This window comes from Aplysia californica, unplaced genomic scaffold (assembly GCF_000002075.1).
Source record: "Aplysia californica isolate F4 #8 unplaced genomic scaffold, AplCal3.0 scaffold00146, whole genome shotgun sequence".
NCBI lineage: Eukaryota > Metazoa > Mollusca > Gastropoda > Aplysiida > Aplysiidae > Aplysia > Aplysia californica.
Window position 1 is genome coordinate 861262 of NW_004797416.1, and position 19692 is coordinate 880953.

Sequence of the window (19692 nt, forward strand, 5' to 3'; positions counted from 1 at the left end):
GAATCGCACATAAGGGGCCTGCCAGTGTTAGTGTTCGATTTTGGTGGAGACACGTTCTAAAGATTCTAACACATTTTTTAAAATGTAGGAATAACATCAAATTAAATTACATTACGCTAAATCTCTATAGACACAAAAAATAGAAAAACAACACATCAGAACAAAACTTAAATAATAACGCACCAACAAAGAGGGAAACATAAAAGACAAACAGCAGTATAAATAGTGCGTTAATAACTTATATTCTTCACATGAAAATAGCTTTCTCATGGACACCTTAAAATTATCAATACATGTCTAATAATGTTATGAAGTATCTTTTTCTTTTTGAAAACTGCAAAAATCGCGGCCGCGATTCGTGTATCGTGGCCGCGACAAACGCAGATGCTACTATGCTAGTATAATAATTGATCTATTATTATTTCGAAACAGACGAAAAACGTTTGCAGAAAAATTTCTCATGCTCTGACTACTATCACTATCAGAGACTCTTAGATACTCTCTGCTACTATGTTGACTGCTAATAATATTCTGTAGAGCAGACTGCTGAGACTGCAGTCCTTCGCGCGGACTATTTGATTAGAAGTAGCTGCAACTTTGTAAAGTGGAGTAAATATATCACAATCCTGATTATATTTCTGAAGTTTTCACCAAGTGATTCAGTGAACTTTCTCATTCAATTTCTGCCATGATGAAAATGAAGGCAAGCTCACTTGAACTTAATGTAATACTCTAGATCTAGATCTAGTTTTGAATTAGGCCACCTCTATTGAGAATAGCGCAGGCGAGTCTTTTGGCTATTCTCACCCGGTGGGCGTTCACCGTTATAGCCTAGGCCAACCAGTGAAGCGTTCACCCTGAACCACAGAATTCTACACTGTGATAACAGAATTATAGAATTCTCTGCTGTGAACAAACGTTCTAGATCTATTACTACTGTTAGTGATTGTGTCTGTGGGCAGTGGAGAGAGAGAAAGAGAGAGAGAGGAGTAGCGCGAGAACTTCCGGGCAAAACAAAATGGCGACCCGTGTAGTTCGGCTCGATTCGGAAAGTTAAATAGCCATAGCATCTTTGTAGACAACCAAATTAATTTAGTTTTCTTGTTTAAAATCATTTTTTAACTTTGTTTTGGTCAATTTGATCGTCCACACTGATAGACAGTATTCAGAAAGAGACAGAGAGAGAGAGGGGAGGAGTAGATCTTTTGAGAACTTCCGGGCAAAACAAAATGGCGACCCGCCATAGCATCTTTGAAGACGATCAAATTAGCTTACTTTTGTGCTATAACGTAATTTTTTCTTGGCTTTTATCAATTTGATCATCCACATCGATAGAAAGTATTCCAAAATGAGGAAAAACAGGTCTTGTTTCACACCGGGTGAGAATAGCCTACGCTGGCAAGTCTCACCCGGGGTGAGAGGTAGATCGTATTTTTATTCTCATCCCGGGTGAGAATAGCCACTTCCTTTGAATTATTGTCGGTCTACTCAGACTCCCGACTTAGAGTTGTGGTGATTTATTGAAATACCCCCCAAAACGCCAGTCTTCAACGCTTGTGACTGGTGAAAGGGCCCAGTCGCAAGTGAGATAAGACAGCCCCTCCCCCTCCCCTTTCTCTCTCTCTCTCACTCTCTAACTTTTCCTCTCTCCATCTTACTTCCCCAGGCCCACCCCACCACTTTCATCCCTTTTTTTTGCATATATAGATCTATTTCCCTCCCATAATACCTTTGCCCACTGCCCGGCCCTACTATTATCCTTTGTAAAGAAAAGACCACCGTTCGCGCTTGGTCACCGCGGTCGGCATCCATTTGTTGAAAGTTCCTTGGCCAGATGGTAAAAACCGAGGAAGACCAAGGTCGAATTGCTTGTCTGCTTCACATGCGGTACACCTAGTGATTGCACACACGGTAATTGATACTATCCATGAGATCTGTCTAAGATGACCATATTTAACATTTTTCCTGTTCCTCAACAGAAACTGCATTATACATTTGTCTTTTCCCGATTGTTTTATAAAATCAGCGAGCTGCCAATAGCCTATCCTACTGGTCTTCAAGTAGGCCTACCTCCTTAACTTTGAGGTTTTTTCCTTCCCGAGACAGTTACTAAATTACTACACACAGTGAAAGTAAAACAGAAGCAACAGAAATGGGGCATTCACGACCTTATAGATCATCTTTCTAGTCCATAATTCATATTATCTTTCTAATTTACAACATCAGTATACCGCGCTTAAATATAAATATAAATGCTTTGGGAAGTGGATTTGATGCTGATATATAAAAATGTCGATAAATGAAAATATAAAGCCAAAGAGGAAAAAACAAGGGGAGGTCAGAGGTAAAAAGACAACGCTACTTTTTTTAAGCTGGTTGCCTCCCTTGATTCTTACACAACACAGTGAAACTAATAAGGGGGGGGGGGGGGGAGTTGGAGTTACGATACCAAAGACCGAGCAACACGAGTCACACGCTACACACCAGCACAAACTTTGTTGTAGCATCCATGTAAGGCTTATTTATGGCCACTTGCTGAGGAAAATGGAAGCGAGGCACTGACTCACTGACCGTGGCACTTACCAGCGACAGACTGAGAATGGGATGGAGAAGGGGAGGGAGCAATCGGGAGTGGGGTAGGGAGGTGATGCCCAGCGCGCGAGACACTTACGTCTGTGAGGCACTTTACTGTGTTGGAGACTACACTGTGAAGGCCCTACATGACCGACTTTAGCCTCATGTGGCGAATAGGCTACTTGGCGGGTTTGCGGACTTAATGAAGAACTAAAGCGTTGACCGTTAGTGTGACTTTTTCCCCTATATATGTGTTCGTGGGCTTCGCCAGGTATCCAGGAAGCATGTCGAAGCAGAGTGGGCCAAAAAAAGTTGATATAAGAGAAATTGTTTAGTGAAGATATTGAAGGAAAAATTTCGTAATTGGAAAATATGTTGTGATAAATGTTGATACATTGACTGTCGATATAACTTATAAGTGGATTATACTGTATTCCTTCTCAAAATTTCATCTTCATCATCATCCGGTGCCTTGCCGACTGGTGTGGGCGATCATGGACCTCCACTTCACTCTGTCTTGCATTGCAACAATGGTGTCTGTTGTTCTTGCTGCTCCTAGCCATGTTGTCATCTTGTCCAGTATATTTTCCCTCTGTCTGCCTCTGCCTCTCTTTCCTTCAAACTTGCCTGTTGTTACAATATTCTCCAATGCTTCTTTCTGTATTATATGTCTGAAGAAATTTGCCTGTTGCTTTCTTATATTCGTCCTAAGTTGTCTTCTATAATTTGCTTCAACCAAGACTTCTTCATTTGTTTTTCTAGCTCTCCATGGGATACGGAATCACGGATTCATACAAATATCTTGGCCTTACAATGGACTACAAATTTACATGGCAAAACCACATAAACAATATAGTTAAAAAGGTAAATCAGAGGCTGTACTTTCTGAGGAAACTAAAGTCTTTCAATCTGAATCCATCCATCCTTCAGATTTTCTACACCACCACAATAGAAACTTTGATAAGTTTTGGTATCACTTGCTATGGTAGCAATCTGGGAAGGCAGCACATTATAAAAATAAACAAGTTGATAAGAAAGGCATCAAGAACAATTGGTAGAGACCTAAGTAGCTTTGAATATCTGCACGAGACAAACGTTCTAAAAAAGGCGCAAATAATGCTTAGTGACCATAGCCACCCACTGACATCTGAATTTCAACTATCGACCCGCAGTAAATGATACATTTCCAAAATAGCAAGAACAGACAGATATAGAAATTCATTCGTACCAACTGCAGTGAGGTTACTGAACACACAGTGCTACAAATGAAACAGAGAGAGAAAGAGAGAGAGAATGAATGTTTTACGGAGCGGGTTGTCCCAGCCTGTGAGACATGTATTTACTTGGCCTAATGTCCTGTCTTGTTGTGCGTTTGCGTGATGAGTGCACCTTTAAGTCTCACTTTTGTAACGTCTACCGCCATTGTCAACTACCAAGACAAATTTCTCCCTGCGAGATGAATAAAGATTGTCATTGTCATTGTCATTGTCATTGTCGTCATTGTCATTAAAAAATGGAGGTAGGGCTTTTTAAACAGTCAACAGCTGCTCCCTCAGTATGGAATTCCCTCCCATTGCATTTTAGAGGGCCACCTACTTTGACTGCGTTTAAATCTAGTCTAAAAACACATTATTACAATCTTATTTTATTTTCTAGTTTTATTCTTCTTGCAACAGCAAGTGTGATAAGTAGCCATAGGGATTATTGTCCTTTGATGTGTGTTCTTCATCAGATTACGAGTGTATTATGAATTGAAAAAATTGTTGAATGTTGAAACTGCGACTGGTTTAGCAGGCCGGCAGTGGATATTATTATTGCTCCAGAAAATAAAAGGAGACACAAACGGACCACAGAACACCATGCAATTATAACAGCTACCATGTATTGGAACTGTGTGCACAGCACGACTTTTTCATCACCAACACCTTCTTCCGGCACAGAGCCTCTCAGATCTACACCTGGTACAGATGGAACAACATCAAGGTCTCATCACAGATTGACTTCATATTAGCGAGATCTCGAATGCGAATCACAATCACAGACTCAAGAGCCATCCCCAATGCAGGCCTGGACACAGACCACAAGCCAATCATCACAACGTTGACCACCAAGAAAGAAAGAAAACCAAAAAAACATAAAAGATAGCAAGAGAGACTAAATATGCATAAACTCGCAGATGATCAGGTGCAGGCTCAGATCAGATGCACCTTAAATGAAAAGCTAGGCTCTATCAACTCTACAATACCAACCGTAGAGGAAGCTTGGGACCCCTTCAAAACAACTCTCCTGGACACTATGAAAGAAGTCTGTGGTACCAAGAAGACAAGAGGAAAACACAGAAAAGCAACAGCCTGGTGGAACGAAGAAGTTAAGGATGCTATCAGGGGAAAAAAAGAGACTGTACAATGTATGGGTCAAATAAAAAAACGAAGAGGACTACATTAAATATAGACTTGCAAGAAGGCACAGCAAGAAAGTCGTTATAACATCAAAAGAAAAGTCATGGACCCAGTATGACGAAAAGCCAAGTGAAACCTGCAAGACCTCATCAAGAGAATTCTTCAAGAAGGTGAAGGCAATGAGAGTGAGAGACGAACCCTATGTACCCACCACTGTCATCAACAGTACCAATGGAGAAGCTCTACACGAAGAGAAGGAAATAATAAAGAGATGGGAAGAATATTTTCAAGAACCACTAAACCCATCTGGAGTACAAACACAAAATACACAGTGCCCCTTCATCGCCAACTACCCAGAGCACTCAGAACCTACCACCCTGGTGAGTGAATTGAGAGAAGCACTGAAGACTAGTCCAAAGAACAAGGCAGCTGGAGACGATGGCATCACTACTGAAGCCATCCTTGCATGCGATGAAACCGGAATACATTGGCTTACAATCATCTTCCAGAAAGCCTGGAAAGAGAGAAAAATACCAGCAGACTGGAAAAAATGCGATAGTGGTGCCAATATGGAAGAAAATGGGCAGCAAGAAAGACTGCAACATCTACAGAGGCATATCTCTTTTCAGCCCTGTGGGGAAAATGTATGCAAAGGTCCTAGAGCGACACTCTGGCACGAAGCAGAACATCTTCTCAGTGACGCCCAGTTTGGTTTTAGAAAAGGAAGAGGGTGCACTGATGCAATCTTCGCACTCTGACAACTGTGTGAGAGGGCTTTGAAATACGACCAAGATCTCCATCTCGTATTTGTGGATCGAGAAAAAGCCTTTGATCGAGTAAATAGAAACAAGCTCTGAAAGATCCTGGAGCAGTACAACATCAAAAGACAACTGCTAGACTAGATCAGGCTATCTGTGCCAACAGCAGAAGCGCAGGCCGCACTACCAGTGGAACATCGGACTGGTTTCCCAGTAACATCCGGAGTCAGACAGGGCTGCAATCTCTCCCCTCTGCTCTTCGTGATCTACATGGACCAGATTACAAAGGAGGCCAATCCAGACCCAGAGGCACTCAACAAACTTATGTTTGCAGACGAACTGGCAATTATGAACAAGACCCAACTACAGGAGCATATGAACCAACTAAATGAGAGCTGCACAAAATATGACGTGAAGATCAGTATTAGCAAGACGGAAGTCATGACAATTAGTAGGAGACCAAACAAAGTGGATATCAACATCAACGGATCCCAACTAAAACAAAGCAGCGAATTCAAATACTTGGGCAGCATTTTCACAGAAAATGGAAATTTTGATCGAGAAATAGAGACTAGATGCCAGAAAGCCAACGCAATCAGCTATCAACTCGGCCCTCTCCTGAAACATCCCAATATCCTCATGAGCACCAAGACAAAGCTCATCAATGCTATTTTCCTACCAACACTCACATATCAGTGCCAGACATGTTCCCTAACAAAAGCCCTAGAAAGGAAACTGGTCACATGCGAGATGAAATGCTTAAGAAGAGCGGTTAACAAAACAAGAAGAGATAAAATAAAAAATGAATTCATAAGGGACACCGTAGGAGCAACATCAGTCCTACCACACATTGAAAAACAAAATATCAAGTGCTTCGGACCCCTCATGCGGATGCCCTCAAACCATCCAGCTCTGAGATCATACAACATTAAATATTCTGGCTGGAGGGCCAGAGGAAGACCAAGGCCACGATGGAGTAAATCTGTAGCAGACACCCTCAGAGCTCACAGGATGTCCCTCCTACAGGCCACTCGCCTTGCTGCAGACAGACGCCTGTGTCTCCCCGCGACACCCACTGGTACAAGCGGAAGAAAAAAGTAAAAGTTGAATATTGAAAGTAGAGGATCAGTATGCATGAAACATTCATTGAAATCTAATTAATCTTATTTTATTGTGAAGTACCTAGAGCCACCACTAAGTGATCTTTAATATTATGATCAGTATTATTACTGTTGAATCTGTACAAGACAGAATGCAGGGGAGCCAGAAAAAAATCTGTCTTAAACAGGGAAATTTAGAAGGAGATGGAGGGGGTTTCAGAGGCCCAGCTGTTGTTTTCACTTGTCTGGTCAGCATGCAGTGGTCAAAGCTTCACATCTTTCACATGATGCTATCCTTTCTGAAATTGACATGCTTCAGTCCTACTTATTCATTGCCACTAGTGCTTATATTTCATAGGACCACTGTTGGACCTATTAAAAACAGAAACGATTGAATATATATCTTTTTTGCTTCCACCCACTTAGTGAGTCTCACCCATCGGTGTAATAAGTACAGTCAACCAGTGCCATCCCTCCCATACTTGGAACAATGATTCAAAGATAATTTTGCTCAGCTAGATCAGAACGACAGGCATTGGTCAAACTAATTTCACACCCATGGCCTCTTGCTACCCATGAAAGTTTCCATGCAGTAGCATCACTCGAGCACTTTCACAAGCACTTGTGAGATTTGTCTTACTCAGGTTTCGGTTAAAGGTGGTTCGACAGTATTATTATTATTATCACAAATTCACAAACTATGGCCCCTTCACTTAATGTTTAAATGCCATTTTCTCTGTCTTAGAGCTGGAGTCCGCTCAATTTTTGATTTGATGATTTGACCTGGTGATTGGAGGCTTGAGACTTGAACTAAAGGCTTGCGAACACGAGCGGGTTTGCTACCGGGGTACAGCTCTATAATAGTTGTCTTTCCTCATTCCTTGACCTCTTTCACTTGTTGTGAGTTGTTTGAATTAATGTCGCGTGGAGGCATATGAGGCTACTATAGAGTGTGCGCGTCTTTTGTTTTTCTCAAAATGATTTTTTTCATTTCTTACAGGTGATGTTCTTTTGCATATAAAGAATGCCAGTATGATAATTGTCGCTGGCAATTTCATTCATGCAGAGGTAGAGTCGGTCTCCTCAAGCAAGAAGTGCAAAGTAAGAAACTGAATTGTACTTAGTAACATTTGAAATGCTGATAACTGAGTTTCAAAGCTTATATAGAATTTAGTATGTTTCTGAAGAAGTCTCCTCTTTGTTTATATTGCTGTGGGAGATTTTGATGCTTCTTGATTTTCCCCCTCAATTATCGCACATGATGATCTTCAGATCTTTTAGCTCTGCATTAGGATTTTTGTCGTGATTCATGATAATGCAGGTTCATGATTCACTGCCTTAACTATTTTAATGTACACAGGTTTCTAAAACTTAACCTCATGAAAAATTGTTTCAAGAAACTCAAATGCCTTCATCAGACTAGATGGTCTCTATTTCACAAATGATAGTCAGGGGTTTGCCCTCACATTTAGTACTTATAATACATATATGAAAAGTAACGAGTCATGGAGCATAAGGATACGACTATCTGGGTGCAAGTGAGTTTTGATTTTTGATGACTTGTTCTCAATACAGACGGTGATTGTTGCTCCTTGTGTTGTGGTTGCTGCTGCACTCTTGTCCTCTGATGCTAGGAGATCAGTGGTTCTGGCGACGCGAGACAAGAGAATATGGTGTGTGCCTTTGACTGATTCAAGGTAATAAGACCTTCATTCACCCTAGCTATTCTGTTGAGTTTGTTAGAAAAAAAGCAACAGTCCCTGAATGTGCCCTGTTACAGTCATGTTTGTGTTTGCAATGTCACCCTGGAGATCAGTGATCATCTCATGTCTTTTTTACTTAGAATTACTTAATGTCAAATAAATATTAATAAGAGATTTCAAATATATAGAGCATTGCAAATAAAGATATGTCAGCTTTTTATGTCTATGTAAATTACTGTTTCCTCTCTGATTGTTTTGTTGTTACTTCAATGCTGTTGGCTAGATGTAGATGTAGTGGTCTCTGGCTTGTAGCATACACCTCAGGTGACAAGAAAGGTGTGCTTTTATGCGAACCTGCTATCAAGTAAATACTCAAGTCTGTAGTTCAAAGCAATGTTCATTGATTGATCTGAACCACCCAGCATTGGCAGCATCTGATCTCTTTCAGTAGTTTGTGTCTTTGAACTGAGCTGGTCCTGAGGTGTGAAGTTTTCCTGTGCCGAGCAATCACAGACAACAACTTATAGTTATGACAAAGTCCTCTCACTCTGTCTACCTGCCACAAATGGCTGGTCATAGTCTTTCCTCATAGCTCAATTCTGTCTCACACCTCCATTGTCTGCATACATTCTTTTTCTTTCTAGCAAAGCCACAATTTCAAGTAATAAAGGAGAGAAATAAGTGCTTAAAAAGTCATTTCATGGTTGATCTATTTCTGACACTAGTCATGGAACAATCATACTATTAATGGTTTTAGTATAACATGGAGTTGTTGATTACGATCGTGCACTAACGAGTGATAATTATAGATGTATATACAGTCCACACCGGCTTTAAGCAAGGTCATCGGGAGAAAGCATAAGCGTGCTTAATGCCGAAGCGTGCTTGAGTGCGGAGTAGATATAATCCAGAGATTTTCATGTAGAAAATTTCTTGTGTGATTTTTCCTTGTTTGTAAGTAGGCCTATAACGGTCCCGCAAAAGTGTGCACTGTTATTTTTACCCGCCATGGTAGTTTTCATTTGTTTGTTTGTTTGTTTTGTTTTGAGGTTGAATGGGAAAGGAAAACTTAATTGAGACGGCCAGTCACGAAACAGCACACTAGGCCTACACACTGCCTGTGCGTACCACTTTCATACCACTGCCTTCACCCCCCCCCCCCCCCCCCCCCCAAAGAATACACGGTCTTTGATCCCAACTCGCGTGTCATACCAAATCAGGATTATCGGATAGCGAGGGTCAATAAGGTGAAATCGCAGCCTGCCTCCTTTTCTTGTCTCCCCGACTTTCTTTGTATTTTTTTTTTCATCTGTGCGTAGCTTTGCACTAGGCGAGATCCTTTGTCCATGCGAGCGGCTGTATGCATCTCTTTGCCTTCCTCCCTGCGCATGTGTGTGTGTCCATCACTTGAATTCTTTGTGTTTCTCTTAACACTCTCACTGCTTTGGTGTAGATCGTGTTCGAACTTCGATGGGTCATCATTAAAGTATTGACTGTCTTGTAAATGAAGCGTGCCTGAAGCCGAAGTTACAGTGCTTAAAGGCGTGTAATTTATATAGCAAAAATTCTGTAAGAGCCGTTTAGCATGCTTGAGTCCGAAACGTGCTTTATGCCAGCGTGCTTAAAGCCGGCGCGGACTGTATAGGAAAATTCAGTTCCATGCTGCCAGCTGCTTTAAGGCAGGCTGCTGTTATCTGGAGTGCTATTAGCCAGAGACCACTGTTGTTGTATGTTATTGATTACTGTTGTATGAAAGTGTAAATTTGCGATTTTGCAGAGAGGAAAAAATTGACACGGACAAAGACAATGCATCAGAGGACATTTTCGGAGATCTGCTTCAAGATGGTGTCGAAGTCCACAGAAGGACTGAAGGTGCAAGCTCAAAGCTAAAGCAACCAACAGACAATGAAGTCAATAATAAAGTGGTCTGCCTGTCATCTCAAGATCTGGTTGTGTCTTTGGACTGTCCAGTACTGGACCTTTTGGTCGTCGGTAACCTTGTCTGTGTTCTTACCAGCGCTTCTGGTGGCGCCGTTGTACGTCTGTACCGACAGGATGTGCTGCTTGTCAGACCGGCGGCGGCAACAGTGGCACCTGAGCTGTGTATCCACACTGGGGTGATGACCAAACTACTACTTGAAGGTACTTGGGGGGGGGGGGGGGGGGTGGAGATTGGCTACAACTGCAGTTTGTTTGGATTAGATTTTGATACAGCCTAAAACCTTTGATTTGAAATGTTTTACCAGTTCAACAACATGATTAAAAGTAGTGAGTAACTTTGATAATGGAGCATTTAATGGCATTTTTTCTTGAGAGACAGTGTTGCTCTGATTGACTTTTCTCTCTTAACTTTTCTCAGTGTGTACTTTGTATTTTTTATTGTGTGCAAAAGTTTGTATAAAAGTTTGGCTTAATGTTCTGTCCTCAGGAGCCAAGGGGAGGCTTATGCATGTTGCTGTCTTGAGGGAGGAGTCAGGGTCATTGTCTGATGATATGATGAGTCAAGCAAAGGCTCCGCTGTGCCTTGGCAGACATTTGTTCACTTCGTTGTTTGGGACTGAGGCTACAATTTTGAAATCACCTGTTCTCATGCTGAGTACTGCGAATGGTTTCGTATTTTCATATCCAATAAAGTTGAGCTATGAAGCATCTCTGGATACCCGTTTGGTGACCTGTCAGCTTGACCACAGGATTACTAGTATTGTGCTGCTCAAGGTAACTCACGGCCCGCCAGCTCACAGTGAAGAGAACAGTGCAGCAATACTTGCCCTGGAAAATGCTTTGCTGTCAGTTAGCCCAGAGGGTCAATATGGTGAAGATTCAGAAGCATTATGTGTGTGCTCTGAGTCAGGCAAGTCAATATTTGTTTTTCCATCAAGGCATCAACTCTGTATCATTACTGTTAGTCTGTAATAAAATCTTCAGTATACAATTACAGTAAAACTAAAACCCTTTAAAATAGTAGATGACCATTTTTGATGTTATGTAGTGTCATATTATAATTTGTAATTGTGATTCAATTTGGCAACAGATTTGGAATGAGTGTTAAACTTTAGATTTAATCGCATAGCAGAATTATAATGTTTTCTTTTTCAAATCATTTAATCTTAATGACTTGTCCTTCAGACATTGCAACTGTGATCTATGTATAAAGTTATTGGGGGGGGGGTTATGTTTACTTATTTTTCTTTTCCCTGGTTTGTTTAGATTTCAGTTTGAAACACTTTAGGGGGCCCCTAATGTAACCATTCTTTTTTAGTCCAAGAAGAAATTGTTAATTTTACTGTGCCCAAATTGCTGTGCTACCTAGGTTTACAACATCCTTTCGTGCAACACAATTCTTCTGCAATTGTTAATGTTCCCTCTGCAAAAAAATATGCCATTATAGTTTACATTCTTATTGATTTTTTGTTATGACCCATATTTACAGTGCTTTATCCTCCAGGAAACTGCTGCTTGTTCTTACCCTCATCACATGCTGCACAGAGTCCCGCCATGCTAAGATTTTCCACAACATCTCCCATCAATTGTTGTGTCTTCAAAGAACCGTATCTGGTCTACAGCACAGGTATAATAACTGAATGGTGTTCCTATGTCCTTTCCTGAATTTCTGATTTTTGTAGCTGAAGCATAGACTTTGTGTAGTGTAAGTCTTAAACTGTACTAAGAACCTCATACACCAGCACCAAATTCTAAGAAAGTTTGGATTCCATGGAAAGAGAAAGGATAACTTTTTAGGTTTTACTTTCATAAAAATCAATACTCAATCCGTAAATGACCAACCTCAGACAATTAAATAGCTTGGATAGCCAGCAGGAATGTGAAAGTACAAAACCATGAAATCTACTCTTGAGTAGTGAACAGTGACTGAGGTGATGTGTTGCACACAGGTCTCTGGAGACAAATCTGTTGTTCAAACTAGATTTTAAGATATTACGTAGGCTGACCATTGTGACTTTTTCCCCATGTAAGCTTTACAGAATAAAGATGGCGCTCATAAGACCTTATGAAGTTGCGAGTGCCGTAAAACCTCTACTAAAACAAAAACAAGCAGAATAAAGACTGTGTCTAAGAGAAACAAATACATCATTAGACATGCTGTACAGTGTTTGCCCAGCAAGTAGCCCTAAATCTGTGCACTTTTTTCCTCTCATTCTACTTCTGATTTCATTTTTTGAAATCTCATCATGCAAGAAAGCTAGGCCTAGCGAGTCCAGAGGCTTAATAGGGAACATGGTGACTGTGATTTGAGAGGGTTAGGGGGGGGGTTCTCTTTATTCTTTGCCCTTCAGCTTCCCTCAATTTGATAAAAAATTCCATCTGATCCAGTTAACTATAACATAAATGATTTTTGAGCAGTTTCATCATTCTCCTTCGGCTGACTCTTCCTCTTTCCTTTTTTTTTCACTCACATATCCTACCATTGTCAGTACACATCACACATTTCACAGGACAGGAAAATGTGACACTGGGAAGCTGCCTGCCATCCCTAGTTTGTTGGAAAAGTCCCACTTTTAAAAAATATTTTGTAACTATATTTCTTTATAACGTCCACCTATGAATTACCTGTTCGAAGTTTTGTTATTTATTGTTGTTTTTTTTTGCTTTTTTATGTAAATGAGTAAACCATTAAGTTAACAGTTACAACTTCCCTTGAACCTCGTTCTGTGCATTAACCCTATCCGTACGCCTGGGGTCATTTTGTACCCCCAGGGTTGTATTCTTCACATTTTAGAATACTTCTAGTTGGAAGATCTCTTTGAAACTTTCAGTATTTCTCAAAAAATCATTTTGACAGACTGCTATGCAAAGCATATGGATCGGATTAACGAGTAAATTTCCTCTTTGAAAGTGGTGGCACAGAGTTCCTCACATCGTATGGATACAATAGAAAAACACGACATACTGATAAGGTTAAGCATCCATCTGATATTAAAGATAAGGTTTCCTTTTTTTCAATTTCCAAAAGTCGACAGCTGCGCACGTGTTATTTATGACTGAAAATAGGTTAAACAAGGCCTAGCATTTGATCTGAACAGTAATACAGGAGTCTCCTTTCCATTTTTTGTTCTGCTGTAACATGAAGAAATTCTTTGGTACTGTGAAGTTGGTGTTATCAGGGTCTTACTGTTCATTATTTGTTAACACTAGTGCTGTAAATTCCTTTTGATAAGAGCAAAGCAGTCACTTTTTATGCATGTTGAAACGGTTGTGTACTGATAGCAACAAGGTCTTTTATGTGCAGCCAGAATAAAACCCATTGAAAGTGGTCTGCTGTCTCCAGGGCACAGTATCGAAGCATGCAAACTCACGGTGCAAAGACAGCCTGGGAAAGCCACAGATACTGTTCTGTCTGTTGCCACAACACTATCGAGAAAGTCAGCCATTGTACAGCTTGTACCAGGGTCTCTACACTCTATGGGTAAGGACTAACACTCTGTTCAGAAGGAAAAGTTCTTATTTGTTTAAGTGTTTTCTGGCCCAGTTTAAGTTTTTGAAGTGGCAATTTAGAACCTTATTCATCAAGAGACTTTTAAGTTTGCTTTTCTGTCTTGATCTAGGATAGGCTTTAAGAAGTTATCCTGCCTCTGAAGTAATGCACAAAATATATTGGTATGGACATTATAACCGAAGAAGAAAATTGTGATTTTGGTACAATGCTTATAAAAAAATGTGATATTTAAAAAGCAGCAATGCAGTTGTGATGTAGTTAAACATACATTGTTTATTATCCCTCCTGTTGATCTCTACTGAACTTGCTTAACTCATGTTTCTTCTTTATTTTATTTTTTTTAAATCTGGTATGCATAATATACATATCTTAATGTCAAATTACTCCTGTGCAATTGAGCAACATTCCTTTAAAACAAATTCACTAATTTTTTTAAGTTCACCATATGTGTCGCGACATGGTGGAATCAGGCGTTCGTCAATTTTTGGGCCTATGAGGTTATTGGTATCGTCTTAAAGCCTCTTCATTTGCCTTGGTTTTGGTGAAAAAAATTTGCAATGAAAGAGGTCAAGGTCGCCTGCTTTCAGAGGTGAAAGTAGGGAGAAAATGACTGCCAAAATTTGGTAATTTCCTTATTTTGAGAGTCCTTTGAAACTGAAAATTGACATTTTTTGTGCCTTAAATCAATGTTTTTCAGTAAAATCCACACCGAAATGTGTTTTTAAATGGGTATAAAAGGTGTTGTGCCAAAAAAAGAAAGTTAGAAAAAAATTGCCCAACAGTAAGAAAAATGCCAATTTCTTTACTTTCACTATTTTGAAGAGCGCCTTTCATCATGATGCCTCACATATGTTGATTTTTTTTAAATTGATCTTTCAGGATCAGCTTCAAAAGTCACAGGTATCACTGGCAATCTGGATGTGGTTTCCATTTCTGTGGAGGAGCAGGATGCTGCTCAAAGTCAAAGTGTGACTGGGGATGTGTCACTGAGGAGTGTCATGGAGAAAATCAAAGAATCCTCTGTGGAAGTTAGTGAGAAGAAGAGTCAAATGAAAGAATATGATTCCTACATTCAGCAGTTGAACATTTTTGCCTCACTCCTAATGCTTTGGGAGAAAAGGAAAAAGAAGCATTCCTCCTCCACGGATGATCTTATTGCTTGTACATGCAGAATCATTTCTCAACAAGATGGTTATTCTCGTAAGTGGTTTATAGAAGTGAAACTTAAAACAAACAAAAAGTGTTCTTTCTCCAGTGACTGGCTGATCACAGTTAGTGTTGACACCTTCACTATGACAGCAAAACACAAATTATGCACTTTCTCATATCCCCTAGTGAAAGGTCTTGATACAAGCTCGAGCATGGTGCTCTCGATCCCTTTAGAGAATGCCTTGGAGGCAATGCCTTGGGGGCAGTCTGAACTCTCTGTTATTTTTACTTTGAAGTCTGCTGAATTCATGCTGACCACAAATTGCTTTGATCAGAATGTCAAAGGGTTAAAGGTGGAGGTGCACAGAGAGGTTGTGGATGCTTTCCATTTCCTGTCCAGACTTGACATCGACTCTTCCAGTAGTAATTCTCCAGGACACCAGAGCCTGTGGCTGCACGAAGAACTCATAGCATTGTCTCAGTCCAGGGAAAGACATGGAGAACAGTCCAGGAGACTTGTATCCACGGGGACATCCCCAACTGTTGAAGCAGCTGTCCTTATCCCTGACATCAGAGGTGAGTGAGAAGTTCACATTGTATATTACTGCCTCTTTCCATACCATTCCACCAGCTATCAATTATAGTACGACACATATGCCAATCCCTGATTTATTGCCAATATATGGTATACTGTCCTTTGTTTCCTTTCTTCTCTCTGCTTGTGAAACTTTATAATAACTATTAACAATGAACATTTCTGTTTGAAGCTTACTTTACTTGATAGAGTCAGTCCAGTAGCTGACTTCTCCTCATCCCTAATTTAGCATACAACACACTAACCTGACACATACATGAAAAGCCTTCATGAAAAGGGATAAACTTAAAATGTACAAAGTTCTCCCACTTTTTTCCTTTTCCTTTATTCCTCCAATACTACATTTATGTTCTCAAACAATTGTCAATGTTGCTGTCCCTGACTGAATAGCTTTAGGAACTTAGAGAATTTGAACAGATGAGTGAAGGGAAAAGATCAGAATAATGTAGGGCTGGTATTTTTTAATAGAAATTTAAGCTGAGAAATGGCTATCAAGTCATGATTCTCAATGTCTGTTTCAGATCTAGCACTCAAAGATGAAGAAGCTCAGAGGAGTGAACCAGTGGATATTCTCAAGCTCATTCTACATAACAGTAACATGTCAGCCGAGAGCGTGATGTCACCATCATGTCAATTGGAAGGACCAGATGGGGTCCAGGTGACCATCTCCGTTGACCATTGTGGGGACATGCCTACTGCAACATGCTCAGTTCAGGAAAAAGTCAAGTTTGTGGTGACACTGAGAAGCAGTGATGCCATCCTAGTGGCACAACTGAGGAATGCCCTTGTTCGGAGAGTAAAGGTAAGCGGAAAATTTCTGATTAAATATTCCACTCAATAAGGAAAGAATATGAAACAGGTTTTGAACCCAGTCAGTTGTTTTAATTTTAAAAAGACTTGAACACAGCCAGATATGGATAAACAGGTTTTAAACCTCCTTCTGTTTGGGTAAAGAATCTGAACCCAGATCTGGTGAGGGTAAAGAATTTGTCCCCTTTATTGTTTTAGTGCAGATTTTGAACTCAGTCTGGTGGGAGTAAATAGGATTTGAACCCCAATCTGTTGCAGGCGAAAAAATTGAACCCAGTCTGTTGTGGATAAAAAATCTTGACCTGATCTCATTTGGGTAAATAGGTTTTGAACCCCAATCTGTTATGGGTAAAGAAATTGAACTCAGTCTGTTGTAAATAAAGGATTTTGACCCAATCTAGTTTGGGTAAATAGGTTTTGAACCTGGTCATTAATTTGTGGTAGAGTAGAACTTGGCTCCAGTCAGTTATGAGTAAACTGGACTTTAGGCCTATCAGTTATGAGTAAACTGGACTTTAGGCCCATCAGTTACGAGTAAATTGGACGTTAGACCCTTCAGTTTTGAGTAAATTGAACTTAAGGCCCTTCAGTTATGCGTAGCTGTCCTGCACTATGGTCTCTACGTTACTGGGCTCATCATACTAAATCATTGAACAGAATAGCAGTTTTTGGTGAGATGAATGATCCTCATGGTTTCTTTTGACCGGGAATCTTGTTTGTGAGTTTCGCGTTTTTCTTGAAGGCTGCCTTATAGTCCAGATTTTTGTTGTGTTTGGCTCTTTTCTGAATAGTCCTCATCTATACAGTAGCTTTTTTCCTAGCCAACCGTCAGGAACTCGTCTTCTTGTGATTACTTTCATATTTTCATGTTTTAATAAACATTTCAGTTGGTTATTTCTGTTATGTTCTTTAGGATGACACATTAAAAAAAAGTCTTCAGAAGATGCTGCTTTGTATTATCTTTCTGTTATCAATCAGTTTATGAGAAATGTGATATAGATTGCAAAATGCCATATATGTTATTGCAATCCTGATTTTCCTGTGAAAGAATCAAAGATTGTGAGCTCTTTGTATACACACTGAATCCTTTTTCTTTTGTCGACAGTGTTCAATCTTAATTCATACTCTTAGTTGACTTAGGCCTCTTTCACCCACATCGAGCAAATATCTTCCATGGCGCCGTGCATTGAAATAACCACAACAGTCTATGGACACTTTCATACTTATCGACCAAGGCATGCCGCTGTGTACAACCACCTTGGTATGGGCGGCGTATGTTTCATTCTGGCATGGCTCAAGGTGTGACTAGGCACATTCAGGGGATGGACCCATAGAGTTCTACGGCATCATATTTTTCTTCTTTTCTAGATACAGGTAATATAAGCACCCCAGTTCCAAACGCCTGTCCTCAATGATAGACTAGAGCCAAATGAAGCTAGGTGATGAATTGTTGTCCATACGCCAAAATTAAAGTCGATGTGTGTGAACACAGATGCTGTGTCGACCGCGGCGGACAGTGTTTGGTTGATGTGTATGAAAGAGGCCTTACACCATCTCACAAGGTGTTCATTTTACAAATTACCCTCGTACCAGTAGTTTCCGCTTACATTTCTCATCACAATCTCTGCATACATCTCTCAGAGCCTCATGGAGCAAAAGGACGATGCATCACTAGAGCCTATGTCCAATTTGAAGACGTTGTTGTCAGACTTACAGGTATGTGATCAGTGTCAGAGATATTTTTATTCTCCTGAAAATTTTTGACATGTGAGAGATTTCGAAGTGGAAGTGATGTAGATCCATGATCTGTTTCTGCTTTGTTTCCTTTTTCATTGTTCCCATACTGCTCTGCTCCTGGAGACTTTTTTTAACTGATAATACAGCCATTTCAACTGAAAACCTAGTATCTAAACTTTACAAAATATTTGGTTGCAAACTAGGAAAAAAATACTTTCAGCTAGTATAAAACTTCTGTTCGAATTGTCTGGTCTCAGTAGTGTTTGCATGTATTCATTGATGTACCAAACTAAATCACACTAAATCACATCCCGAAAAACAAGTAGCTTTGATTGCCATATATATATATAGGCCTTATATATATATATATATATATATATATATATATATATATATATATATATATATATATATATATATATATATATATATATATATATATATATAATATATATTACATATTAGGGTTTTAAAAAAAAATTCAAACAACATTGTACAAACAGTAACTTATTGCTTTTGTTTGAGTTGGGGGGATGATGACATCTTGTGTAATCCCATGGCCATTGGTATATACTGACATGGGCATGGGGATCAACACCTTGAACGGAGTCCCTGGGTGTCTAACAGGTGTCTGTATTTGTTATTTTCTGGTAAACCTCTTAGCTTTAGCACTGATATGACCTAATTGCATTTCAAGTGCTATATATCTCTCACTTAAAAACTAATAGGGTCCTGACATGAGACTACATATCGACCCCAGAAGTGCTTGTCGAGTTAAAACTTTATGTAACAGTCTGCTCAAGCTCGTAGTAAGGGTCAGGTGTAACGAGAATGGACACAGGTAGAAACTTGGGCTGATTTGTCACCCCCACAGGACTGGGGGAGGGTTGGTTGGTCCTCAGTAACTCTCTACACTCACCTTCGTCCACAAAGTTTCTGGGCTAGTATTATTCTGGTAGTAATGATATAATGTTTAGCCGGATATATATGACCAGTCAATTAATTTAATTCATTTATCTTCTTTGTGGAACCTACTAATTGATGTTCATGTTTGTGGGGAGATGAATGTCTACTAGTCTGCCAAATTTCTGTTGTTTCAGCGCACAAGACAACTCCTTCTCACAGCTAACCACACGGTGCAGGCACCGTCAGTGAGCGACATTGAGGCTGCCAGTGTGCTCAGTGACAGTTTTGACAAGTGTAAACATCTGTCTCTTTGTTTGAGGAACTAATGTTTATCATTATCCTTGACCACCAGCTTCCTGCGTGAGCCAGACATTATCTAAACTTGGAATATAATTGATGTTGAATTGTTGATCTATTTGTCATTGTTGTTGGATCAGTCCTCTGGTCTTTGAGCCATCCAAGTGCATGTGTCTGATCAGAATACATTAAAGAACCCTGCACATGATCTG

The 19692-nt window shown here is 40.0% G+C and overlaps 1 protein-coding gene across 1 annotated transcript; it reads left to right on the forward strand.

The window, feature by feature from the left end:
• Positions 1-571: 571 nt before the first annotated feature.
• Positions 572-19692, forward strand: LOC101849840. Its single transcript, XM_005097109.3, has 11 exons — positions 572-703; positions 7832-7932; positions 8407-8528; positions 10312-10676; positions 10963-11385; positions 11980-12102; positions 13819-13956; positions 14866-15711; positions 16252-16532; positions 18182-18256; positions 19378-19692. The coding sequence occupies exons 2-11, from the start codon at positions 7864-7866 to the stop codon at positions 19507-19509; spliced, it is 2574 nt and encodes an 857-aa protein (XP_005097166.1). The 5' UTR covers positions 572-703; positions 7832-7863; the 3' UTR covers positions 19510-19692.